The 26735-nt window shown below is 43.3% G+C and overlaps 2 protein-coding genes across 4 annotated transcripts in view; both read right to left on the bottom strand.

Moving 5' to 3' along the window:
* The window catches only part of LOC101083402 (melanoma-associated antigen B3), a 135858-nt gene that overhangs the window by 12042 nt on the left and 97081 nt on the right, over positions 1-26735 (bottom strand). For both annotated transcript variants that reach the window (XM_023249163.2, XM_023249164.2), the window contains exon 2: positions 10037-10123. The gene's annotated coding sequence lies outside the window, so the exon portion shown is untranslated. The remainder of the gene's footprint in view (positions 1-10036; positions 10124-26735) is intronic.
* Positions 2962-26735, bottom strand: part of LOC109496467 (melanoma-associated antigen B2-like) — a 120855-nt gene continuing 97081 nt past the window's right edge. Inside the window, exons 2-3 of one of the 2 annotated variants that reach the window (XM_023249165.2) lie at positions 10037-10123; positions 2962-4631 (exon numbers count right to left, since the gene is read on the bottom strand). In XM_023249165.2, coding sequence (XP_023104933.1) covers positions 3539-4570 — 1032 coding nt within the window. In that variant the 5' untranslated portion in view covers positions 4571-4631; positions 10037-10123 and the 3' untranslated portion in view covers positions 2962-3538. Of the gene's footprint in view, positions 4632-6514; positions 6671-10036; positions 10124-26735 lie in introns of those variants that run through there. The other variant, XM_019823700.2, reaches the window with a different exon arrangement.

Raw genomic sequence — 26735 nt, 5'->3', positions numbered from 1 at the left:
CAGAGACAGAGAGAGAGAGAGAGAGAGAGAAAGAGAGAAAGTCCAAGAGCATGCATAGGAGGGGCAGACAGAAATGTAGACATCGGATCCCAAGAAGACTCCACACAGTCAGCACAGAGCTGGACGTGGGTCTCAATCCCACGAGCCGTGGGATCATGACCTGAGCTGAAACGAAGAATCAGACACTTAAACTGACTGAGCCACCCAGGTGCCGCTCAAAGCCTCTTTATGCTTCATCGTGCGATGGAATTCAGGACCTCCAAGAGCTGCTGGCAGGAACTGGACTCTATGAGCCACCAGTGTTCCGGGCAGATGCTTCCTTCGCTCCTTTTAAGAAAACTCACATTCGTATCTGACAACTCTCTCTACTGACCTGAGAGAGTCTTCCTCAGACTAAAGTCTCAAATCCTTGACAAGTGTGATAAAAAAGTGAGGAGATTCTTGGCCTGCCAGCTCTGCCTGGGGCCTTCTAGCTCTGAGAGAAGGCAGGGGCTGCTCCCTCTGGAACAGCCGACCCTCTGGAACGCTGCTTTCCCCTTTCACCAGTCCTGACTCATGGGTATCCTCCCAAAGGCCCTTGTCACTTCCAATAAGGGCTTCTTGGGAAACGCCACGTCCCTGAAAACTCTCGAGCAGTTTCCCTACTCCAAACCTTGCAAAGAATGGGTCCTTGTCCTTCTCTTTCCTGTACAGGCTTAAGGTCTCATGTAACCACTGTTCTCATAGATTTGCTTTTTGTAGGGAAGATCCTGAGTCAAAAAGTTTTTGAGTCCCTGATCTTTTAAGGTTACCTGAAATCACATATGCAGATGATCCTATTGCCTGCAAAAATCATCTTTTCCCCCTTATTCATACCCCACATTGATTTTAATACTATTATTGTTCTAGTATGTCATAATATACCTGGTACGGAGTGGTTGGTTGCCCCATTCCTCATACGGAGTTCTCACCTTGACACCGTCACGGCTGGGATTCCACTTAATAGCCAGCCTATAAAACCAAGGCCCTCGTTTCCTTGATTCCCTCCAGGCAGAAGGCGGAGGTAGGGGGCACGTGAGCGTGGCAGCTCTCGCCTGTGCCTCCTAGGCTCGCAGCAGAGAAGGGGTTAGGTACAGCCCTGTCAGATGTGGGTGGGGGGACCCCCATGTCCCCACACAGCATCTTCACTCTGACCCTGTATCCTTCCCGGAACCCCACCCTCTCTGCTAATTTGAAGATACAGCCATCAGACAAAGGTCTCAACTTTCTGGGACCGGAGTTGAAAAATCAATGTTAGCCACAAGCAGCCACGACTCCTCTGGACTCACAGAGCTGACAGTGGGACAGGATTTTATGGGATCCTACTGTTCTGGCTAGGTCCTTCCACCACCCTCATTCAGGTTTATCTCCATTACATCTATGAGAGACCAATACCCTTTCTCTAGTGATAGGAGAACTTGGGTCTCAGACCAAGGTTTTTACGCCAGTGAAAAGCCTGCAGAATAAGGGAGGGTATGCTCAGTCTAACAACTGTGTCTGAGACCTTGTGTGTTCGAGAACAGACGGGACCGAAGTCCCTGGCATTCCCTACATTCTGGGGCATTGGTCTCCCCAGTCCTCCTACATGGGGCCCTTGCCTCGGTTTGTGTCTCTTGGATTTAAGGCTTCCTGGGAAATTGCACATCTCTGCAAACCCTGGAGCAGTTGCTGCTTTACAATCCTCGCAGAGAATGCGACTCTGTCCTGGGAGTGATGTGAAATGGGCAAGCGCTAGCACAAGGCAGGAGTCCCAGGACAGGTGATGGGGTGTCAGGGGAAAACACACATTGATCTATTCCTTCTGTTTATCAGCCTGATGAAGATTCTCATGTAACTTCTGTTCTGCTAGATTTCCTTTCTACCGGTAAGAGATTGTCCAGGCTAATTTTGAGAGCCACTGATCTTTTGAGATTATTTAGCATTGCAAATGTAATCATACTGTCACCTAATAGTGTCCTTTATTTATCCCTCTCAGCTATTCTGGCATTCTTTTTGCTCTGGCTATATACTCCAGCCCAGCAGTTTGGACACAAGGCCATTCTTTTTTAGCACCTAAGACGAATTTTGAAGTACTGAAAAGAAAACTGAAATAAACACAGGGTGTGTCTCAGGGTGCGAGGAGTAAAACAATGTAGCCTCTGTGGTAATTCTGGCGGGGAGCCTAGGCCCAGCCTTGTCATTTACTAGCCCTATGCCTTTTGGCACGCTGCCAAACTCTAATTCTATGGGCCTCAGGCTTCCCCTGTGAAGTAAGTTTGATAAACCCTATCTTTTAGGACTGTCTAATGTACAGAAAGCATCTATACTGAGACATTTGGGAATGGCAGGTATTACTATGATTATCTTGACCTCAGACATTACCATCTGTGCAGCTGAATTTTGTTTTGTTTCATTTTACATCTAAGACATGTCAGAAAATATGCAGTGCTCTGGCCAAGAAAAATCTCCCCATCAGCCAAAATTCTGCTTAGGAATGAAAACTAAGTAGTATGTTCTCTCGGCCCCCTCTTTACCAAGATTTTCACTTGTTCTTTTTTTTTTAAATGTTTATTTTTGAGAGAGAGCGAGCGAGCACGTGAGACAGAGAGAGAGCCAGTGGGGGAGGGGCAGAGAGAGAGGGAGACACAAAAACCCAAAGCAGGCTCCAGGCTCTGAGCTGTCAGCACAGAGACCAATGTGGGGATCGAACCCACCAACCGCAAGATCATGACCTGAGCCGAAGTCAAATGCTTAACTGACTGAGCCACGCAGGTGCCCCTTCCCTTGTTCTTTATGGAGTACTACTATCTCACCTTCTTCCCATAGTGACAGCTGCTCCTATAATCTATAATCGCAGGGGCTGGGTCTTCTTTGACTAAACACCCCCAGTACAAGGATGAAGACTTCCCAAGAGCAGATGCTCAATGTTTGTGTAAAATAAGAGACACGTATAAAGAGGTTTGATTCATTATGATCATATATTATCAAACATTCTTAACAAACATAAACAAATGCAGGTATATGTCTTTTAAATTTAGAAAAAGAATAGAGTAAGGCAAACAAAGAATTAACCAATTATTACTGTATCAATGTACCTATCTGCTTATCTATGTAATCTATGTATCTGTGTACCTATGTACCTATCCATCTATCTACGAATCTAGGTTTCTATGTATCTAGTTATCTATCGATCGATCTTCTCATCCTAACTATTTTAGTGTGGAATTTTTTTCACATTTCCAAGGATATCCTATCTTAAAGCCATCTTATCTTGCTCTGGATCACAAAAGTGATTTAACAATTTCTGATCTACATTTCAAAAAAAATAAACTCTTACACCTAAAACTGATAAACAGCAGTAAATGTGTGATCTGTGCCATCCAAAAACTTATATTCTGAATCTACATAAACTTTCTATTGAAAGGAACAGTGCCTGAAGAATATATTTAAAAAAAGGTAATCAACAAATTATTTGTGCCCATGACAAACACTACTTAACAGGCCTTCCCATGACAAAGCGAAGAATCTGCCTCAGCCCTCTCTAGGGAGAAGAGTGGCCAGATGTGGCCTGGGAACATGCAGTGGCCTTGGCAGTAGAGGCATGCTTGGTTGCAGCTCTGGCTTGGGCTCTCTCTTCCTCATCTCGCAGAGCCTCTTCATAATGGGGCAGGAAGGCACTGGGGACGGTGTCGTGGACCTTGGCCAAAAACTCGAGGACTTTCATCTTGCTGGTTTCAGCATGGGCTTTGGGGCCCCATAGGAACTGATAGCGTGGAGGATTGCTGCCGGGCACCTGGCGGTACTCCAGGTACTTTTCCTGCACGAAATCTTGGGTGATGAGCTTCCTGGGCTCCCCGAAGATGAAGTGCCTCCTTCCATCATAGACGCCCAAAATATTCAGGAATTCCCAGATCTGCTCCTCAGAGGTGCAGTTGCCATTCAAGAAGATGACACCTAGGAGAGGCATGAGAAGCCCATTCTTCGGAAAGCCCCAGAGATTATTCATAGTGCCATCGTCGGTGAGGTCTAGGTTGCTGGTGAGGGTGTAGGAGTTACTGCCAGGCTTGACTTCCTTTAATTTGAGGCCAAAGACCAGATCCATGCGCTCAGTGGCTCTCCTGAGGATCTCAGCGAACTGCTCCCTGTTCCTTTTGTGGACGATCTTCATCATGTCTATCTTCTTAATGGGCTCCTTCAATTTATACTTATACAGCAGAAACTGTACCAACATCCCCACCTTCCTGCTTAGAGGATCGTTTTGAGCTTTCCCGGTGGAAGTTGAGGCCAGAGAGGAATTTTTACTTTCCTCAACCTGGCTCTTGGCACCTGCCTTAGATCTTCGCCGTGAAGCACGTGCAGCAGCCCTGGTGGTGGCTGGGGCTTTTTGAGGCTCCTGGGAAGTGCCAGCAATAGGGGAGCTTGAGGAAGCACCCCCAAGAACAGGAGAGGAGGAAGGAGTAGCCTCTTCTCCCTCTGCTGTAGTTGCCTGAGCACTCTTAAGACCTTGGGTCTCGGCTCTGTTAAGGCGGCGTTTCTCACGAGCACGGAGCTTACTCTTCTGACCACGAGGCATAATGGCTGTGCTCAGAGATAGCAGGCAAGGGTGTGAGCCAGTGGACAGGTGATATGGGCAACTGCAGAAGCGAGAATAAGATGATGTTATCACCTTCAACAGGTAGATTCCACTTTGGATTTATCAAAGGTGACCTCGGCAGGATACTTGAGGATACTGCTCTAGGACCCGACAAAGGCTCCTGTTCTCTTGGTCATCCTATCCCCTAAGAATCTTACAGAGAACCACAGGGCCCTCACAGTGAGTCTTATTTGCATCCTACTAGCCCTGCCTCGGGTTTACTGAGGTGAGAGCAGATGTTTGCAGTAGAGGCCTCCGTGTTCTGGCATGTTGGGCCCTCTCCATTTATCTTTAGTGTTATCATATCAAGTCTTGGCAGAGATGGGGCACCCTTCCCTCTGCTACCTGTTATTTCACACCTCAAAGCTCCCAGGGACCCAGGAGAAGGAAGTGAAGGGGCACCTCAGTCTACTTCCCTGCCCAGTGCTGAGAGCTCAGCAGGGTCCATTCTGTCCTGAGTTCACTGGGATCCTCAGCCTCATTTAAGGCCTTCATTTTGGTTCCTTAAAAGGCTCAGAACCACTCTCCCTTGTTAACTTTGGTTTAATCTTCAGACTAAGAATATCACCTCCTTTAGACCTGATATAAAGAAGTCAGGGGATGCTCAACATGAAGGCTCTCCCCTGAGGATTCCTGGGCTGAAATCAAAGGGTTAAGATGGATGCTTTGATGTCCCCTCTATTCAGGATTGGATGATCCCTAGAGTCCTCATATTAAGAGCATAAGTTCCAAGAGGAAGAAGCGAAGACAACCTTAACTGACCAAACGCGGTCTCTCAAGAGTAAAAGCTACTGCAGGCAGGTTGATGTCCTATGGCAGGTGGTCCTCCATAGGATCCCAACTCAAGGTCTAAATCTGGCTCACAACAGGGTCTAAGATTTCCGCCTCTGCTGATCTAGAACCACTCCCCTTGGACCAAGACTCTCACTTTCCTGTTACCATGGAGTGGAAACTGATGAGCACTTCATACGGCATCTACCTTGGAGGTCTCCCAGAAATAATACTAGGCAGGACTTTATTTATTTATTGCTTTTGCAAGAGTAAGGAAGAAGGAGGGGGGAGGAGCAGAGAGAAAGAATCCAAGCAGGTTCTGGGCCATGAGTGCAGAGACGCACGCAGGGCTCCAACTCATGAACCATGACACGTGGCATGACCCCATATCCTCCCTCTGCTGGCCTGAGGCTGCCCCCTTTGACCTGGTTCTTCACTTCCCTGAGATGTTCTGGGAAGAAGTCAGTGTAACGTATCATGTCACCATGCCCAAGTTTTCCAAGTGTGAAAACAGGGTTTGGGCTTCATGGGGCCCCTTTCTTTCCTGGAGGGATTCCCCCATCATCACTCAGTACCACAACGTCGATTCCTGTTTAGGGACTGGGATCCTTTCGCTGAATGGGGCTTATGCCATTAGATACAGGCCGTCACTTCCCTGAGATCACCACCTCGAGAGGAAATGAGGGGGCACCTCAGCTTGCCAGCTCTGTCCCGGGCCTCCTAGGCTGAGTATGCGAGCTGTTGGTATAACCCTGAATCCCCTTAGCTGCTAGAGAAGGAGGTAGCTCCCTCGGCATCTGTCTACCCAGCATGGAGCCTCCTAGAGCTGAGTGCAGGGGTGCTTCCCAGAGTAGCCCCCTCTGTTGGGTCAAGGTCCGCTCGTTAGCACTCGGGGCCCTCATCTTGAATCTAGTTAGGACCGCCTCCCTCGGTAGTATCGGGACAACTCCCGAGACGGAGGCCTGGTCTCTGAGAACTTCTAGGCCGAATTCCGCCTCACATTCCGCCGGGAACACCCAGAGCCGGGGCCAAACGGGCCCATGGCGGGGAGGGGTCCCCTCTGTTACGGGGGCGCGGGGAGTCGTCTCCTCGGGTCCCACTCGGCGTCCTCACCTCACTTTCAGCCCGGTCCCGGGAATCCGGCCGCCGCCGAACAAACGCCGCGCGCCCTCCGCCTTGAGGTCCGGGCCCGAAAGGAAGTCGACGCAGCCGCATCCGGCCCTCGGCGGCGGCCGCCCGGGGTCTCCGAGGGCCGAAAGCAGGGGTGAGGCGCTCTAGGACCCCGCCGCCGAGAACTCGGTGGTCCCCGCGTCCTGGCCCAGGGTCCTCCCCACGTCCGTCAGGGCCTGGGGCTCCTCCCCCTGCCGGCCTCCAAAGCTCCACTCTCCTGACTTGCCAGAGGGGAATCTCTGGTCCCGCGGCGCGTGGCTACCCCTTCCTGGGCTGCACAAGCCTGGAAGCACCAACAGGGCCCTGGGAAGCTTTTTCTAAGGGAGTTTTTCCCTCATCAGCTGACGCAGGGTCCTCATCTTCAATTAAGGCCACGACTCCTCCTGTGGCCACACTGGGGCTGACAAAGAACTGATAGCTCTTCTGGGGCCTCCCGGGGCTAAGAATAGGGTGGAGATCTGTTTGACAGCCTCTGCTGGTAGGAGGATCCCTGCCTAATAGTCAGGGTCCTTACCATGACTCCTAAGGCCTGGGTTTTCTCTCTCTGCACATCTAGGGCTGTCCCCGCTAGCCCAAGATCCTCACCTATATGAGACACTCCAGGGAGAATGAGGGGGTTCTTCCACCTCACAATTCTGTCCTGGGCATCCCAGGACAGCACTGGGGGCATTTGTGGGGATATTCTGTTCTGGGGTGAGTCCCTCATTCTGATTCAGAGTCCTCACCCTGACACCTGACCAGGCTTGGAACTCCTTGTTGCACTGAGGCTGCTCCCATGAAGTCCAAGTATTCACCTTCTGGGGACCTCTGGCGTGGAAGTCAGAATAAGCCACATCCAGACATGCTGTTCTGGATTTCCTACAGTTGAGGACCTAAGCCAGGCTTCATGGAAGCCCACTGTTCTGGCTGAGTCCTTCCATCATTCCTCATTTGGGGTCCTCATGTCTGTACCTGCCATAGGCCGGGACTCCTCCTTCTACTGACCTGGGACTGTCTGTCTTGGGCCAAAATTCTTAAGTCCTTGAGTGGCCTGAAGAGTAAGTGAGGGGTATGCTCAGCCTGCCAGCTCTGTCTGAGGCCTCTAAGTCTGAGAGCAGGTGGCAGCCTACTGTGATCCGCCGCGGCGGGTGTACTGGTCTCTCAGGCCCTCTAACCTCGGGCTATTCCTCTTGGCCCCGGCATCTTCGGTTAAAGGCTTTCCGGGAAATGCCACATCCTTGCCAGCCCATGAGCAGTTTCCACTCTGCAAACCTCAGTCCCTGTCCTGGGAGTGACGGCAGCCCCAGGAAGGCGATGGTCTGTGAGGGGTGAAATATGCTGTTATTTTCCTTCTCTTCATCAGCAAGATTGAGTCTCATGTACATTCTGTTCATATAGATTTATACTGTCCAGGGAAGGGGCTGTCCAGGATGACTTTGAAAGCCCCTCATCTTTTAAGGCCATCTGAAGCTTCACGTATAGATGATCATACTGTCACTATGTATTCTTTTCTTTATTCATGCCTCTCATTTACTTGGGTATTCATACTACTCTGGGAATGTATTCCAACTGGGTGGTATGAGCACAGAGTCCTTCTTCTGGCCACCCGAGATACATTTTTTTTTAAATGTTTATTCATTTTTTGATAGAGACAGAGCGTGAGTGGGGGAGGGGCAGAGAGAGAGGGAGACACAGAATCCAAAGCAGGTTCCAGGCTCTGAACTGACAGCACAGAGCCCAACGCGGGGCTCAAACTTATAGACTGTGAGATCATGACCTGAGCTGAAGTCGGACGCCTAACCGACTGAGCCACCCAGGCGCCCCAGAGATACATTTTTAAGAAGGAAGGGGCAAACCGAATTAAGAGACACAAGGTGGACCTCAGGGTAGAAGTAGAACAGTGTGGACTCTAGACTAGTCCAGATTAGAGGTCTAGTTTCAACCCTGTCCCTTAACAGCTGCACGAATCCAGGCACATGACTAACCTTAGAGAGCATCAAACTCTGAATCTGTGAAGTGGGTTGGATAAGCTCTGTCTTACAGGATGGTGGACTGTAGTTCATATGTGTGAAGTGCCTGGCACAGGACATGGCCTACTGACAATTCTACATGGTATTTATTAGTATGATTAATTTGAACCCTAATAATACCACCCCACCCTGCTGGGATTTTTTTTTAATCCAGCAGCTGCCAGCAAATATGTACCATTCTAGAACAAATAAAAGCAAATCAGCAAAAATGTTGATTAGCAAGGAAAACTAAGTAATATTTCCCTATTACACGATAAATCATTCAACACAGGTATAAAGTATAGTTCCCCAGTTAGATGCAACACAAAGCTCCAAAAATGTGCGTCAAGGATCAATAACTTTCTGCCCTCCCAGGGGCCCTTCCATCTAAACCACACTTGTTCAATAACTTTCTGCCCTCCCAGGGGCCCTTCCATCTAAACCACCCTTGTTTTCATTAATTTAACCTGCACTAAAAACCCAGAACTCACTATAAGTTAATTTGAATGCCTTAAATTTTTTTGTCAGTTTTTATTTATTTTTGAGAGAAAGAGAATGAGACAGACAGACACACAGACAGAGTGAGGGCGGAGGAGGAGCAGAGACAGAGGGAGACACAGAACCCAAAGCAGGTTCCAGGCTCTGAGCTGTCTGCACAGAGCCCGATGTGGGGCTCGAACTCATGGACTGCAAGATCACAACCTGAGCCGAAGTCAGACACTTAGCCTACTGACCCACCCAGGCATCCCTAAAAAAATTTTTTCATGTTTATTTATTTTTGACAGAAAAGGAGAGCATGAGTGGGGGAGAGGCAATGAGACAGAGAGAGGGAGACAGAAACAGAGAGAGGGAGACAGAGGATCTGAAGTGGGCCCTGTGCTGACAGCAAGGAGCTCAAGAACGATGAACCGGTTCGAACTCAAGAACCGTGAAATTGTGACCCAAGATGAAATCGTGCGCTTAACCGACTGAGCCACACAGGCACCCCGAATGCCCTTTTGATGGAGTGGGCTCTGACAATCCAGGCCAGGTACAAAGAGTGCCTAGTGGCTTCTTAACATCTCACCTCGACAGAATCACCTTTATGTCTCAGAAACTGCCTAGAGACAATGTGGTTAAAACAGAATTTGGACACTGCTTTTACCCCCACTCACAGAAGAGCACACGACACATTGCATCCCCACTCTGGGGGATTTCTCTCTGGTTTCCCCACAACCCCAAAGTAACTTTAAGGGCAGTTTGCCATTCTAGGCCTCACTCAGGGCCTTCACCACGACTCCTGGCAACTCCTAGGACACCGGCTGTCCTTGCCTGCGGCCATCTCCCTTCACACCAAGGCCTTTGCCCTCTCTGAGACCCTTATGGGGAAGCGAGGGGACGTCTCACATCACTGTCCTTGCGTGAGACCTCCTAGAGTTGATGGCAAGGCCCCTCCCTCCTGCAGTGGGTGGTCTCACCACTCATTCTGATGCCTTACCTTGACTCCTAGCAGAGTCTGGACTTCCTCCCTCTGCCAAACTGGGATCACTTCTTTCAGACAAAGGACCTCACCTCCATGAGTCCCCTGAGGAGAAAATAACACAAGACAAAGTAATATAGGACTGTTTATACACACGCACACGCACGCGCACACACACACATCTGGCAAAACTACTTGAGGGGGAAATAAAGGTCCTTTGCAATTCTGCCTGAACCTCCCGGGTCTCACAGCATGGGTGGGACAGGACCCTGAGGTCCCTGTCTTCTGGAGTTATATTATTCTTCTCCATTCATATGGGAGGTCCTCTGCGAAATCACTGTACTCAGAGAAAATCAAGTTCGAGGGCCTGCAAGGGACCTGTTGCAGAGGGGGTGACAGTAACGAAGGGTGGAACAGCAGACCACACCTGCACCTGCGCATCTTGCTGAGACACTGTTCCAGGGAATCAAATATACCTCCCGGTCAGTGCTGCAAGGGTGTTTACATCAGCACTGCCAAAAATAGGGCCTGTGAGGTAATATTAGGTGCCACTAAAAAAAAAGTGAAATCATTTTAGAGTAAGCTGGCTTTTACAAAGTTGAGTAGGTTTTAGTTTCTGGTTTTGTTTTCACTGCAAGACTTCCCAGGGCCCTCAATATACCAGTATGTACTGAGAAACTCCAAGGGGGATAATACAGCATAATGAGTTTTCTTAATATATTTGACTGTGGAAAATGTGCCCTCCTACCATTTTTTCCCTCACACTGAACCTCAAGATTTCAACACAGAATATTTTGGAGATGCTGTCTATCATGCTCCTGGCAGACCCTCAGCTTATTTTCTTGGATGTTTTTGGTCAAAGTGCAGCGGCCCTTGGGTAGGGCAAGAATATAGGCCAGGGACATTTTCAAAATAAAATAATCTGCTTTAGTGCCTATAAGGATGATATCTAAAGCACACGGCCATCTCTTAGTAAGTGACACAAAATATGAGCTCTTCGGGTACTTTTCCGAATTTTAACTTAGAGTTAACAGGACCTAGAGTTAACCACATTCACAGCTTGCTTGAGATGCCTGACCACTGACAGACACAGTCTAAGGTTTGCGTTAAATGTAGGTCACCCTCAATTTCCCAGGCAACGATACTGTATTAGGGCTACTAAAAGGAGAGTGGATGCACATCTCCCCGGCCCCCAAGCCTCCAAGGAGGGAAATCGGCTAGAGCCGGCCACCTGTAAGGGACCTCATCAAAAACAGGCATAAGTACAGGGTACATGTTCAGCCTCAGCGGTGAATGGGAATGTCTGGAAACCACGAGGGAAAATCCCATCTTATGAAGTGGCTTTACACAGCGTGAGCAGAATAGGAATGTGGGAATGTGGAAAGCTACGCAAGCGTCTACAGTTCATCCAAGTGGTACTGGATACTGCATCTTTCGAGAGACGTAATTCTGGGCCTCTCTGGATGCTGGGACTGAGGTTATTGATATTCTTTCTGCTACTCTGATACTGATTAGCTCTGAAACCAGAGCAAGCCACACTCCTTAGAGGACATATATGGTAGATGTATCTGAGAAAGACAAAGGCATGGAACGGAGACGGGCTCGGAGCAATGACCCAGAGATGCCTGCAGAAGTCTAGATGCGTACTCCCGAAACACACATCCACTTTCCTCTTTACAGTTCAAATACATTTTCAAACTAAAGCAATTTCCTAGGCAAAAATGGAAAACAAATTCGGCCCTTATCTTGGGATTTGGACTTAATGGACACAGGTAATTCGAAGTGTACTGATGTGACCAAGTTAATTTCTTAAATCCTGTATTTCAAAGCATTTTCAGAAAAAAGAGACACAAGGTGGTGGCTCAAGGTAAGTGACATTCGAAAAATAGCATGTGAGTAACATATTTAGAGCTATATTTATCGCATCTCCTGGGTAATTTTAGTATTCATTAGTGCCTTCAACTCCCAGTGGAACAAAACTCATGAGTGTCATTAATATACTGTTTAGTCACATACAGGCTAATTAATAAAGATATTAGATATAACCATGTCTAAAACCTGTGCCTCCGGCATATATTTTAGCAATACCTCTTCAATGAGACTTTAGTGTTTACGTATTTCCCTCTATATGTGGACAGGTGTATGATTTTATATTATAAAATTCTTTATCAGGGAATTGGAGCAGGGCTGTGGGGCTTTACGAAAAATCTTTTCAGTTGAAAACATGCCCTTCGAGTAGCCAGCACTAGTGAAAGATGACTTCAAGTTTTATAATTCTGTGCTACCACATACCACTCTTTTATTGTAGAGCAAGAAACCCAGAACAAAATAAAAACATCTTAATCAATGTTGAAGTGGGTTTAACCAGACTACCAGACTTTCGAAGTGCCAGTTTTGTTTTAGAGAATCACTCTTATGTTTCTTCTAACTGGTTTGTCCATTTTATTATGAAAGCCTATTTAAAAGTATTAACGTGTAATCTTTAAAAGGGTCATTGTCAAGAGGTAGGAAAATAGCAAAGGCGTGGGGGAAAACAACAATAACAGTATCATCTCCACTACTCGGGGACATCTGCTGCTATCAAACTATTTATTACTTGTTCTTAGGCAACTGTGGAAGGATCTGAAAAACAAATCTCAGCTTGGCATACCCAAACCACCTAGCGAACAATGGCAGAATCCTACCACCCAGTTAGTTCTTTTCAGTTTGCAGATGGGTAAAGAAGCTCAGCCCCAAGAAAAGAATGCTGCTTTTTAAATGATTCCTCCCTACTTTTCTTCCTCCAGTGACTCTATACTGCTTTGATTACCGCAGGGCTTTGCTTACGCTGTTGACAATGATTTTTCCTTTAAAAAAGAACCCCAGGGAGAAAATAGCTTAAAAACTGCATAGGATATTCAGAGAGCGGGAATAAAGGGAGACAAAGATCCACCATCAGGATGTGAACTTTAGGCTTTGTCAGTGATTGACAGACAACACCTAACAGAGAATGACACTTTCCCTCAAACTTCAGTCTACTAAACATTCAATCACCAGGTGGCCTACATATGTAATGTATTTCTTTAATGAGTTGGATTTGACGTGGTACTTGTGACTGAAAGCTAGAGGTCTAGATCAAGTGTCTGTGACAGAGAGATGGGGCCTGAAGTTCTTCAATTATCTCAAATGTGTTTCCAAGTCCAAATCGGTAGAACTAAGATTTCCCTGGCTTCCAGTTCCTGACTGAAGATGACACAGGTATACTATGGGGAGAATAAAATGGACTCCACACTAAGAGTGATCAAGACCATCTCTTTTGCTTTTGTTGAGAGAGAGAGAGAGAGAGAGAGAGAGAGAGAGAGAGAGAGAGAGAGAGAGAGAAACAGAGTGCATGAGTGGGGTAGAGAGAGACAGAGACACAGAGAGACAGAGAGAGAAAATTAATCTTAAACCGGCTCCATGTTCAGCAGGGAGCCCAACATGGGGCTCGATCTCACAGTGCGGGGATCATGACCTGAGCTGAAATCAAGAGTCAGACACTCAACAGACTGAGCCACACAGGTGCCCCAAGACCATCTTTCTTTAATGACAAAAACCACTAAGTATTTAAAATCCAGAACAACATCAAACAGTCAACAAAAGGTACAAAAGCTATTACAGTGTAAGTTAATAACTAAGTGTTGGTGAACTTAAAAGAGCTCTATTTAAATCAGGGGAGATCCGTGTTAAATTCAGAGTCTGTTCATGTATCTGGAGTACACAATAATGCCGCAGAGAGGCCCACAAATGACACAGGGGAAAAGTGAATGCATGTAGTAAATTGTGTGTATTTTCACTGAGGGAGAGCAATGGACGAAAGAACTCGTGAGTTCTTCAAAAGCAGTGGGCTCCATTCCCCGTGGCAAGAAAAATCACTTGGGGACTTTAGGAAGAATACAGATTTCCAGGCCCACTGCACCACCCCCCCCCCACCCCGAATCAAGAGGAACGTTGTAATGCAGCTTTTAAAAAAAGAAGCCTCAGTGATTCTGATGAGAGGCCAAATTTGGAACCACACTGTTACCCACACTGATGTCTTGCTAGCACTTCATTACAAAGTGTTAAACTCTTGGAAAATAAGGCTTTTTCAGAAAATAAAAAAAAGTGTTTTCTATTTAAATACAAAAATACTAATCGAAGTCCATCGATACCTTCGAACTTCTACGAAAATGTTTGCTGATCATTTTCAACTGCTGAGTCATTCCTTCAGTAATGAGCATTTTTCTTAGCTGGCTGTGGACATCTATTCAAATATAGGCCTCAAACTGTCCAGAATGTATCAGGACGGATAAAATAAGAACAGCTCAAAATGTTACTTGAGACTTTGCTAAGGCACCATTAGTATTTTGAAATTTTTTTTTTTGTAGGTAAGAATAAAAACAGAGTTTAGGTCACATATAATTTTCTTTTTCCATTCCCTTTTAAGACTTCTCCATGTATTTATTAACTTCTTTTCATTTCTATACTTAGAATTCTTCATAGCCTTAGATTTACAGTTGAAAGTAGCCTTACAGTTGAAAGTCGGTCTACAGCTTGTATAAAGGTCACATTTCAGGTGTTGATTAACTGTTCAATAAGCATTTTTCTTCTCTGTCAAATGAATTTCCAAGAGGAGGACCACATATTCTTCTTCTTTAATATCCAGAATATTCAGAGTTATCTGAATATCTATATCTATATATTTTATATATATATATCTATATTAATATGTATTAAATATATTTATATATAACATATAATTATATAAGATATAATATATATATAATATAATATACAATATATAATATAATATATAATATATATTTATATATATCTATATCTATTGATATGATATTATTATTTTCTTCTTTAGCCTGTTGATATAAGGGGTTATATTAATTGATTGTCATAAGTGGAACTACACCTTGCATCCCTGAAATAAATCACATTTGGTTGGGGTATATAATCCTTTGTATACATTGCTGGATTTGATTTGCAAATATTTTGCTGAGAATTTTCACATCTATCATCCTGAGACATATTGGTTGGTAGTTTTTCTTTCTTGTAATTTCTTTGCCTGTTTGGGTATTAGAGTAATGTTGGCCTCAGAGAATGAGTTAGGAGGTATCTATTTGACTTCTACTTTTTGGAACAGATTGGAGAGAATTAGTGTGATTTGTTCCTTAGATTCTTGGTAAAATTCACTAATGAAACCACTTGGGCCTGGCGCTTTCTGCTTTAAAAAGTTATGAATTACTGGTTTCAATTTCTTTAACAGTTATGGGCTTATTCAGATTATTTTTCCCTGTATGGGTTTTAGAAGATATGCCTTTCAAAGAATTGGTCCATTTCATCTAAGTTATCAACTTAGTTTTGATATTTTCAAAGTGCCAAGTTTTGTTTTCATTGACTTTTTGCTATTGATTTCCCTTTTTAAAATTAAACATTTTTTTAATGTTTATTTATTTTTGAAGAAGAGAGGGACAGAGTGTGAACAGGGGAGGGGCAGAGAGAGAGGGAGACACAGAATCCGAAGCAGGCTCCAGGCTCTGAACTGTCAGCACAGAGCCTGACGTGAGGCTTGAACTCACAAGCTATGAGATCATGATCTGAGCCAAAGTTATACGTGTAACTGACTGGCTCACCCAGGCACCCCTCCTTTTTTCCAATGTCAATGATTTTTTGCTTTTAATTCTGTATTTTTTTCTTGCTCACCTTGAATTTAATGTGTCCTCCTTTTTCTAGTTTTCCTAAGGTGGAATATACATTACTGATTTTAGATCAATCTTCTAATACATGCATTCAATGCTACAAATTTCCCTCTAACAGTGGGTTTGCCACATCCCATTAATTTTGACAGATTTTCTTTTTTAAACATATTTTTCATTTTTCTTGAGTTCTTTATGTGTAATTTAGAATTGTATTGTTTAATCTCTAAATATCTTATGATTTCCCATCTATCAATTACTGATTTCTATTTTAAATCCATTGTGGTCTGAGAGCATACTTTTATGGTGTCTATTCTTTCATACTTGTTAAAGTGTGTTTTATGGCCCAGAATGTGATCTACCTTGGTGAATGTTTCATGTGAGCTGGAGAGGAATGCATATTCTATCACTGTTGGACCAAGTGTTCTATAAATGTCAATTAGATCCAGTTGATTGATGGTACTATTCAGTTCAACTAAGTCCTTACTGATTTTCTGCCTGCTGGATCTGTCAACCACTGATAGGTGTTGAAGTCTCCAGTTATAACATGAGATTTATCTATTTTTCCCTGCATTTATCACTTTCTGTCTCATGTATTTTGATGCTCTTTTATTAAGTACACATTAAAGATTGTCATGTTTTATTAGAAAATCAACCCTTTTATCATGATGTAATGCACCTCTTTATCAGTGATCGTCTTCCTTGCTATGAGGCTGCTTTGCCTAAAATTACTACAGCTACTCCACCCTTCTTTTGATGAGTGCCTGCCAGATGTATCTTTCTCTGTCCTTTTACATTAAATTCATCTGTCTTTATGTTTAATGTGGGTTTCTTGCAGGCATCTAGTTTGGCCTTGTTTTTATTCACTCTTAAAGTCTCTTTTAATTAGTCTATTTGGAGCATTCACATTGAAAAGTGAATACTGACATATCTGGATTAATAATATCTACTGTATTTGTAACTGTTGTCTATTCATTGCCCTGTTTTCTTTGTGTCTGTTTTTGTCTTCCACTCTTTTTCTGTCTTCTCTGGTTCTGACTGAGTGTTTTACATGACTCCATTTTCTCTGCTATCTTAGCTTATCAATTATACCTTTAAAAAGAAAACCTTTTTAGCAGTTGTCCTCAAGTTTGAAATATACAACAAATCTAAGTCCACATTCAAATAATATTATATGGTTTCACAGGTAGTGCATGTAACTTACAACAGAGTATTCCCAACTCCTTCTTCCACCCCTTATTACATAGCTATCATTCATTTCACTTATAAACTACATTCATTGGAAACACTTGCTATTATTATTTTGAACAAATTATGCTAGATCAATTAAGAATAAGAAAAAGAAAAGGCTTTATTTTACTTTTATTAATTCCTTCTCTAACACTTTTGTGTGTTTCTGACCTCCATCATTTACCTCCTGTCTGAAGAACTTCTAACATTTCTTGCAAGTAGGTCAACTGGTGAAAAGTTCCTCAACTTTTGTTTGTCTGAGAAAGTCTTTTTTCTCCTTTACTTTTGAAGGAGTTTTGCTAGATATGGAATTCTAGGATAGTGGTTAGTTTTTTCATCACTTTAAATATTTCATTTCATTCTGTTTTTGCTTGTATGGTTTCTGAAGAGAAGTACAACTTAATTCTTGTCCTTGTTCCTCTATAGGGAAGGCAGTTTCTTCCACTGGCTTACTTCAGGATTTTCTCTGTTTCTGAATTTTATGCAGTTTGGATATGCCTACATGCTGATTTTTTAAAAATATATTTATCCTGCTTCTGCTCTGAGCTTTCTGGACCTATGGTTTGGTGTCTGTGTTTAATTCTGGAAAACTGTCAGCCATTAAAGCTTCACATACTTCTATTCCTCTCCTTCCTCTACTTCTGACTGCGATATTACATATATGTTACACCTTCTGTAATTGTCCCAGCGTTCTTGAATACTCTGTGCAGTCTTTTTCATCCTTTTTTTCTCTTCGTATTTCAGTCTTGGAAGTTTCTACTGATATATCCTCAAGCTCATTGCTTCTCTCCTTGGCTGGGTATAGTCTACAAATAAATCCATGAAAGACATTTTTCATTTCTGTTGGTGTTTTTGATTTCTAGAATTTTCTTTTAATTCTTTCTTAGAGCTTACATCCCCCTGCTTATATTACCTATGTTTTCTTGCATGTTGTTCACTTTTTCTACGATAGTCCTCAGGATATTAATCATAATTATTTTATTTATTTTTTTTTTAAATTTTTTTTTTCAATGTTTATTTATTTTTTGGGACAGAGAGAGAGCATGAATGGGGGAGGGGCAGAGAGAGAGGGAGACACAGAATCGGAAACAGGCTCCAGGCTCTGAGCCATCAGCCCAGAGCCCAACGCGGGGCTCGAACTCACGGACCGCGAGATCGTGACCTGGCTGAAGTCGGACGCTTAACCGACTGCGCCACCCAGGCGCCCCAATCATAATTATTTTAAATTCCCAGTCTGATAATTACACACTCTTTGTTATATATGACTCTAATTCTGATGCTACTTTGTCCATTCATTTGTGCTTCTTTGCCTTTTAGAATGCCTTACAGTGTTTTTGCTGAAAGCCAAACATGATATACCAGATAAAAGGAACTGAGATAGTGAGAGTTTTAGGTTTATCTGCCTGGTACTTAGACTATGTTTACTGCTTGCTGTAATTGCGGTGTCAGAGGCTGTAATTTCCTTTAGTGTCCTTGTTTTTTCTCCCCCTATTGCCTTTGAGTTTTCCTAGCAACGTCTTAAATAGGGTGTGAGGGCATCCAGTTCTTTTAACTGTTATCTCCTTTAGTATACATGAGCCCTACTGACGTGGTGGTGTGGGGGAGGGGGAGCATTCTATAGTTCTACGGCTAGGTCTTAGTCTTTTTTTTAATGTTTATTTTTGAGAGAGTGTGGGTGGGGGAGGGGCACAGAGAGAGGGAAACAGAATCCAAAGCGGGCCCTGCGCTGACAGCATAAAGCCTGATGTGGGGCTCGAACCCACGAACCATGAGATAGTGACCTGAGCCGAAGTCGGTAAGCCACCCAGGAACCCTGAGTTCTTAGTCTTTCAGTGAGCCTAGGTGGGTATTTCCCTTCCACCATATGGAAGGCTAGAGAGAGCTGGGTTGAGTACTCTTCCCCCATGTCACTTAGGCTTTGGTAAAACTCTAGTTGACAGTGCTCTCGGAAAGTAATTTCCCTTGAGGAAAGGTCTACTTAAGGAGAAGAGAGGACTCTGCGGGTGTTTTTAAAGTGTTACTTCCCCCCTTCCTCTCCCTAAAGTATGAAGGGATTTTTCTCTGATCTTTATACTGACAACTTGATGGGGCTCCTGAAGGTAAAACACAGGAAAGGATTGGGGTGGGGGTGCTCCTAACATTGGGCCCCCTGGGAGTTTTGAACTCTCAAGCTTGTCGACACTGAGCCTGCAGCGATTCATCAATTTCAATGTAAAGTTTTCTGCTATTCTGGTTCTGGTTGTGGGCTTCTGCTCATAATCAAGACCTAATGAAGGCCTCAGAGTTCTTGCTTCCATTTGAAATTGCAATGCTCTGACCTTGGCACAGAACAGAAAGTTATTTTCTAGCCTGCTTTTCTCCATCCTGTCATATCTTGAAACAGGTGTGCCACATGTCAACGGGTCCTAACTATGAGCTGAACTGTGCCTAACATCCATATGTTGAAATCCTAACCCCCAGGTGACTATACTGGAGATAAATCCTCGAGAAAGGTAATTAAGGTCAAATGAGGTCATAAGGGTGGAACTCTCATCTGACAGAACTGGTGTCCTTATAAAAGAGGAAGAAATACCCAAGATCCGTTTTTTCCTTCCCCCTTGCCCTCTCCCTTTCCCTCTTTCTCTTCACCATGTGGGGACTCAGAAAGTCCTAACATCTCTCAGCAGAAACTGAACCCTACTAGAACCTTGATCTTGGACTTTCTAGCCTCTACAAGTGTTAAGGAAATCAATTTCTGGTCTTTAACCCACCCAGTCTTTGGTATTTTGTTATGGCAGCCCTAGGAGTCAGCGCCAATCCTTTGTTGTGTAATGTAACTTGGTTTATGGAGAAGTCCTAGTTTGCTGGTATCGAAAGATAAAGTGACTAGTGTTTCCAATTACTGTCTTCTCTCATGCATTGTTGTATTTCCCTTTCTAGTACTGCAATATGATCTTCTGAAGATTCCATAGCTTTGTGGCTACTTTTGGCTATTAAAATTTAGTTCAAATTAAAGCATTGATTTCAAACTTGTTTTAAACTTCATCTTTTTTTCCTTATCCTCAGGTCAGGTTTGAGTGGCAGTCCTGACTGCTGGATCTGAGCTGGATGGTGCGGGCAGGGTCTGGCTGTGAGGCAATGCTTTCCTCTCTCTCTGAAGCTTAACCTCTCTGAGGCTATTCTTGCTTCTGTAGTATCGACAGGCTTAAGAGGCAATCTGTGTGGCAGTGCCCAAATTACTCATCTTTTCATGGGACACACATAGAATTCTTCATAGGTCTCCGAGGAGCCTCTCTAATATGCTGTTCCCTGGACAGTACAGGCCCCCATGTAGCAGAACATCCTCCAGGCTCTTGCTGATGAGGTGTCTCAGCTAGGAGCCAGCCTCCCTGATTGGGCTATTAGCAAAATTGCTCTAGCCAGGTAATCTTGGCAGGGATCACTGGAAATTCATACATTTTCCCCATGCCCAAAGGAGGGAATTCAGATTTTTCCACTGCTTCCCTCTCTCTGCAATCATCCCTGTCTGTTTAACCCTATTCCTCCTTCTCAGATATGCACACAGGTGAAATCCTACACTGTGTTTACCATTTTAATTTATGTCAAAAGAGCAGGTCTTTAGAAATAAAATGGACTCCTTAAAACAAGAACTAATGACCTTGAGAACTCATCTTTGTAAATCTTATTCTCTAATTCTTGAATTGTTATTCAATTTCCATGGGATGAATCTTTGACTTCATTCAACAAGCATTTACTGAGCACCCAAAGTATACAGGGCACATAAATAAAATTTTCCAGAATTCTCTCTGCCCTCAGATACTTCAGGAGAGCTAATATAGCTACATAGTTTTTTAATGTTTATTTCTGATAGAGAGACAGAAAGACAGAGCATGAGCGCGGGAGGGGCAGAGAGAGGGAGATACAGAATCTGAAGCAGGCTCCAGGCTCTGAGCTGTCAGCACAGACCCCGACGCGGGGCTTAAACCCACGAACTGAGATCATGACCTGGGCCAAAGTTGGATGCCCAACCAACTAAGCCACCCAGGCGCCCCTAAGTATTTTTAATATCAAGAAGGTAAAAGATGACAGGTGACATAAGAGAGTGTTGTGAGAATTCAAAAAGGAAGAAAAACTCTATTTTGACTCACCCAGGAAAGACTTAGAGGACAGGACACTTGGGCTGGGTAGGATTTATGTATCAAAGAAAAGATATTCTACATTACAAAACAACGGCACAGAAATGGAAAATAACTTGAAATTCTTGGGGAAAAGATACCTTCTTAAGGTATCTCTCTTTGATGTTAATACTGGAAGCAGAAACATACAGGGAAAGGAAGACATGAAGGAGTAGAAAGAATTAATTAAGCAGCTGGATTTTTCCACTTTTAAGTAGGTCTGTGTAACACTTTGCACAAACTGGATACTGATAAATATGTCTTAGCAGCTTGACTGCTAAATCCCAATTATGCTGAAACTTCTCATTCTTTTCTACTAAATCCATAGATATTAAAGAGTTCTGTAAAGCAAATTTACATCTTTTTAATTTTTTTCTAATTGGTCAGTGTATACCTAGCCACCATGAGAAATACAAAAGTTTTAATATTCTCACCCCACAAGGAGCTTAAACTTTATTTTCCTTTCCCTGATTTGTTCTTTTTACCCAGACAGGAAAATAACTGATGCTCATGAGCCTGATTTGATTATAGTTTAATCATTCAACCCCAACCCCCAACACACACTTCTGTTCTTTCCAGTCCTGTTATCATTAAGAGAATGTAGGAATACCTCCTGACATACTGTTAACCTAAGTTATTACTACTGGTTACTACTGGAATAGAATGGTTGTATTTTGGCTCTTTGTCATCGAGAGCCAAAAATGAATTTGTGAGTTTTTAATTGGCATATTCTTTCTCTGTGATTTCCATGAGGTTTCAGTGACTGCTTTTACCAGGTATATATGTACGCCTTACACAGCTTTTCGAAATGAAATGCCAATCAAACTGCTATTCACATTTCAAAAATGAAGATAATCTATGTATAAGAAACAAGGTAAAAAAGCAAAGCTCGTTATTACAGGAATTTTAATTTTAGCAAGATCTCTTAACTCAGCCCTTCCAGCGTGACTGGTTTAATCTTTGCTGTTGATTACCATAGGCAAGGTATATTTGAATGAATGTAAGGCAGAGAGGCTTGTTAGAACAGTCCATTCCTCAGCTGATCATAATCACATCCTTTTTAACAATATACATGCTACCTGTAGATGTCACTATACCCTTATAATTCTTCTCAGTGACCTAAACTCCACATCAAGCCCCTACAACAGTCAGAGAAATATTTGAAGGAATGGTGAAATTTTGTTTTCCAAACAGAAAACTAAAAGGTAAGGTTTCCCAGAATATAAAATATAAAATCGCAAATCAGTAACACACAGACCAGGAGTGCTTTCAAAGGTAGATAATTATATTTACCACCTTTGTTTCATTAGTCAACTTGATAACCTTTCAGGTTAAAAACAAGATCCAACCAAGAATGTGGCTATTACTTCTCGTTTGTTGTATATTTTTATTTAAAAAAATTTTTTTAGTGTTTATTTTTGAAAGAGAGAGAGCGAGTGAGAGAGAGACAGAGCACAAGCGGGGGAGGGGAAGAGGGAAGGGGAGGCACAGAATCCGAAGCGGGCTCCAGGCTCTGAGCTGTCAGCACAGAACCCGACGCAGGGCTGGAACCCACGAACCATTGAGATCATGACCTGAGCTGAAGTCAGATGCCTAACCGACTAAGCCATCCAGGTGCCCCTTGTTGTAGATTTTTAAATGATCTGTAAAGTCTTAGCCTAAAATAAACAGAATCATGTTTCAATGACCGTTTTCTCACAAGATATTAGAGGAGTTGAATAAAATGGATTTCTTGTTTAAAAAAAAGATTGTGAAAATGATGCTTTCGTGGATTACTTAATGGTAGAAGAAATACAGACAAATATGCCTGGTTTTAAGAATAGGTTCTTGGTTTGGCAGCCTTTTGCCTGAGACCTGGAATTGGCAAAAGCTCAAAAACTAGGCATGAGTGATTCCTTGTCCTCTCTCCATTCAATTGCATGACACAGCAGTTAATACACAGGATGGGATGCTGTATAAAACATTCATGACAGGAGTACAGGAATTTGGGCAAGCCGAGCACTCAATTACGATACGTCAAGTAGACCATGGATGTTGAAAGAACAAGTAATCATGGGTATGGGTGCTAGGGTTTCGGCAGTTTTCCTCCTTGCGCTGGACTACCTAACAAGGGGCCCAGATTTTTGTTCGTTGCACCGTCATGTCCCTTTTGTTAATGTGGGCGTATGGAGTACTTTATCGCAACGTGTAGCGTACCAAAGTGTTTCAGGTGGGAAGAGAAGGATACTCAGAAGTGACTTAGGTATCTTATGAGGCCTAGAAGGTCAAACTTGGCCTAAGTTGAAAAGACAGAGACCTTCCCCAGGGAGAGAAGCACAGCCAAAGCTAAGGCAGTAAAGGATCTCAGCTTTTCAGAGGCAAAGAGGGATGGAGAAAAGGAGCTCCAGTTAATTAAAATCAGCTTCTCAAGTAGGGAAGTCCATGTCCAGGCTCTCCTCCGGTTGATGCTGACTGTCAAAAGGCACGGTTCACAAAAAACTCCACTGGATCAACAGGAGGATTATGGAGTCATATCCTTCTAACAGCACCGGCCCAGAAGAGAGAAAAAAAATCAAATGATGTAATTTGAAAGGACCATGAGTCAAAAATAAAAATAAAGTAAGGTATGTAGAATGCAAAAATCTGAAATAAACCCTATACATGGGTATGGGTTTGGGCAAGGGTCACTGACGGAAAGGCTTAGTTGAGGCATACTGAAGCCAGGGACGGCCACTGCCAACGCTAGCGAGGCCTCGCATTATAGTGATCTGTAAATATTCTTCACACTCCCTGTTAGAAAGCAACTTCTTAGAGGGATAAACCAGAGTCTCATTCATTTTGGTTCCCCCATGGCATCAAGAAAATCATCTGGCACCTAGTTGACTCTCAAAAATCATTTGTTTATTTTAGTTTTTGTTTTTTGAGGGGGGGGAGGGAGAAAGAGAGAGAACCCCAAGCAGGCTCCACACCCAGCGCAGAGACTGAAGCAGCGTTCAGTGTCGTGACCGTGAGATCATGACCTGAGCTGAAATCAAGAGTCGGACAATGCAACCGACTGAGCCACCGAAGTGCCCCATAAAAATCATTTGTTTATTAAAGAGACAAATGGAAGTAAATGATATACAGTGAGAAAAAACAAACAGTTCTTGGGTGCTGTCACTGAAAAAGAATGGGAGGCCAGCAAACAGTCTGAATGTTTAAATTTGGAGACTGAAAAGTTGGCGATGCTGTCAGACACAGAGAACACAGACGGAAGATTCAACGCCTTTGGGGATATACGGACATGGTCCGTACTTAATGGAAGAGTATCTAATAAGATGGGCTTAAATCTGACTGGGTGGAAATAAGATATCAGGAAAGGGGGCAGGAAAGGCAGATTTGGGATTCCTTGGTAGAGAGAACACATGTAAATTTTCAGAATGGATGCGCCCCTGAGAGAATGTATATAATGTATTATGTATATGAAGAAGGTTGAGAACTCAAGATGTTGGGATATCTGGAATTAACAGGTGGGAAAAGAGAGAGAAGAAAGAGCCAGCTGAAGGTAGAAGACTGTGACATGGTACACTGATAAGTTAGACTTTTGACAGTTCAGGAAGGAGTTGGAAGGGGTGAGGGGGGAGGTCAGTGGGATAAGTGGTAGGGAAATGGACACCACATATATAGGAAAAATGTGTAAAAGAAGATGTCTTAACAGAACGATTATGTAGGCTCAAGGTGTATGCAATCATTTTTTTTTTTTTCACTCCATGGCACTTTGCCTTCTCCATGGATGGGTGAACTAGAACTGAAAGTAGACTAATCTCCCGTGTGGAGAGGTGTGAGAAATAAGGAGGACACGCCACTGAAACATTTATCTATGATTTTTATATTAAGAGAAAACATTTATTTATTTAGTTTAGAAGTTTTTACACCTCGTTTTTTGGGGCAGAAGGTGTATGGGCTATTCTGAATCTTTTGAGAACTATGCTCCCCCTCAGAGGGAACATGCACACTGAAATTTACCTGAAATTACAAGAAGATCTAGGAATCCCTTCCAAAGATCCCAGTGTTAAGGACCCCTAAATAGCCCGCAAATTCACTGCCGTGACTCTTAAAGGGAGAAGAATACAGTAGGAACCAGGAGTCCTGAGACCCAGTTGCACTTCTCCCAGCTCAGCTGTGTCACCATGAAAAGATACCACAATCTCTCAGAAGACCACTTCCTTCTTTACAAAATGAGGACATGACTAAATTATCTCTTAGGCCCCTTTTAGTAAAACACATTACATGTTATGTTTGTACTCAAAAAGCCAATAGAGAATATTATCACTGAGTAATTCTTCTCCATTTGTATGATTATATTTCTATTCGCAAAAAGCAACCGGCCGTTTTACAGCTTATGAGATACACACTTCAATATATGCTTAGTAGATACTTAGAAGAGAGGTATTAATTGTATTTCAAACACCTGTGGGAACAGTAGTTGTTCTGAAATAACTTAGTCTCAGTACAACTTTTGGGTCTATTATTATTACTACTACTACTACTACTACTACTACTACTACTACTACTACTACCACCACTACTACAACTACCACCACCACTAACTTTGAACTCTCTTCTATGGGAGATACCCTAGCAGATTGGCATACACTCACAGCAGGTCACTTTCACCAGTGGGATGATCAAATGTAACTTCTTAGGTAGGTTAGACCACTGTTTCTTTTGAACATTTCGAAGTTCTTCTGCAAAGAAGGACTGACAAGTCAGACAAGCTTTTGCCCAGAAAGCAAGAGCCTGGTAACACAGAGAGTGGCAGGGTCAAACAGAGGTGCTCAAGATTACAGAGGAAGAGAGAAAGGATGAAGGACTCAGAAGTGAAAAGAGGTGGTGAGCACTGAGTGAGATACAGACGTGTAGGGTCACTGTGTTGAATGTCTGAAACGAATGTACCAATGAAGGTCAAGTATACTTAAGTAATCAAAAATAATTTTAAAAATTTAAGTTTTAAGAAAGAAGCGAAAGCAGAATAAGGAGAGGACAAGTGAGCTGAATTTCTACTCTGATTGCTATCCTAACAGATGAGTTGATCAGGAGTGGCTTCTGAACAACAAACTCGAGGCATGTATATCTCCAGTCGAGAGTACTGAAACTTCACACTTTGGGAACCCAAATTCTGATTACTGGGGAGAAGGAAAAAGGGGTTATCTGGTTGTTCTCAACCTAAGTGATTCCTGTAGAGTCATTAGGCAAAATTTTAGAAAAGCATCCGTCTTCTGAACCAACACTTTCCTAGAACCTTGTGAAAAGGCATTTGGGGCAAATACAGTTTATGGAACTTAGTGGGATAGGATGATTATCTATATAGCTAACCTCTGTGATGGGAATACTTAGGTTATTAGAGTTAATTCTAACAGGCAGCCAGAATTTTTAGACTGCATTTCAAAAAAGGGACAAAATATTTGAATACCTAACCCTCAACAGAACACTCTTAATCCTAAATACTCTTTAGAAAGCCCAGAGGAATCACAACAATGGATTCGATGATAATAAGGCATGAACTCCAACTGCTGGAGAGAACCAGGAGAACTGCACCCCTGCACTGCTACTTGATTTTAAAACTTGCCATAATTGCTTGCAAAGAGCTGAGGCAGCAATCACATAACA

This window comes from Felis catus, chromosome X (assembly GCF_018350175.1).
Source record: "Felis catus isolate Fca126 chromosome X, F.catus_Fca126_mat1.0, whole genome shotgun sequence".
Lineage (NCBI taxonomy): Eukaryota > Metazoa > Chordata > Mammalia > Carnivora > Felidae > Felis > Felis catus.
Note: the sequence above shows the minus strand (reverse complement) of the source record. Positions and strands in the feature narration are given on the sequence as shown.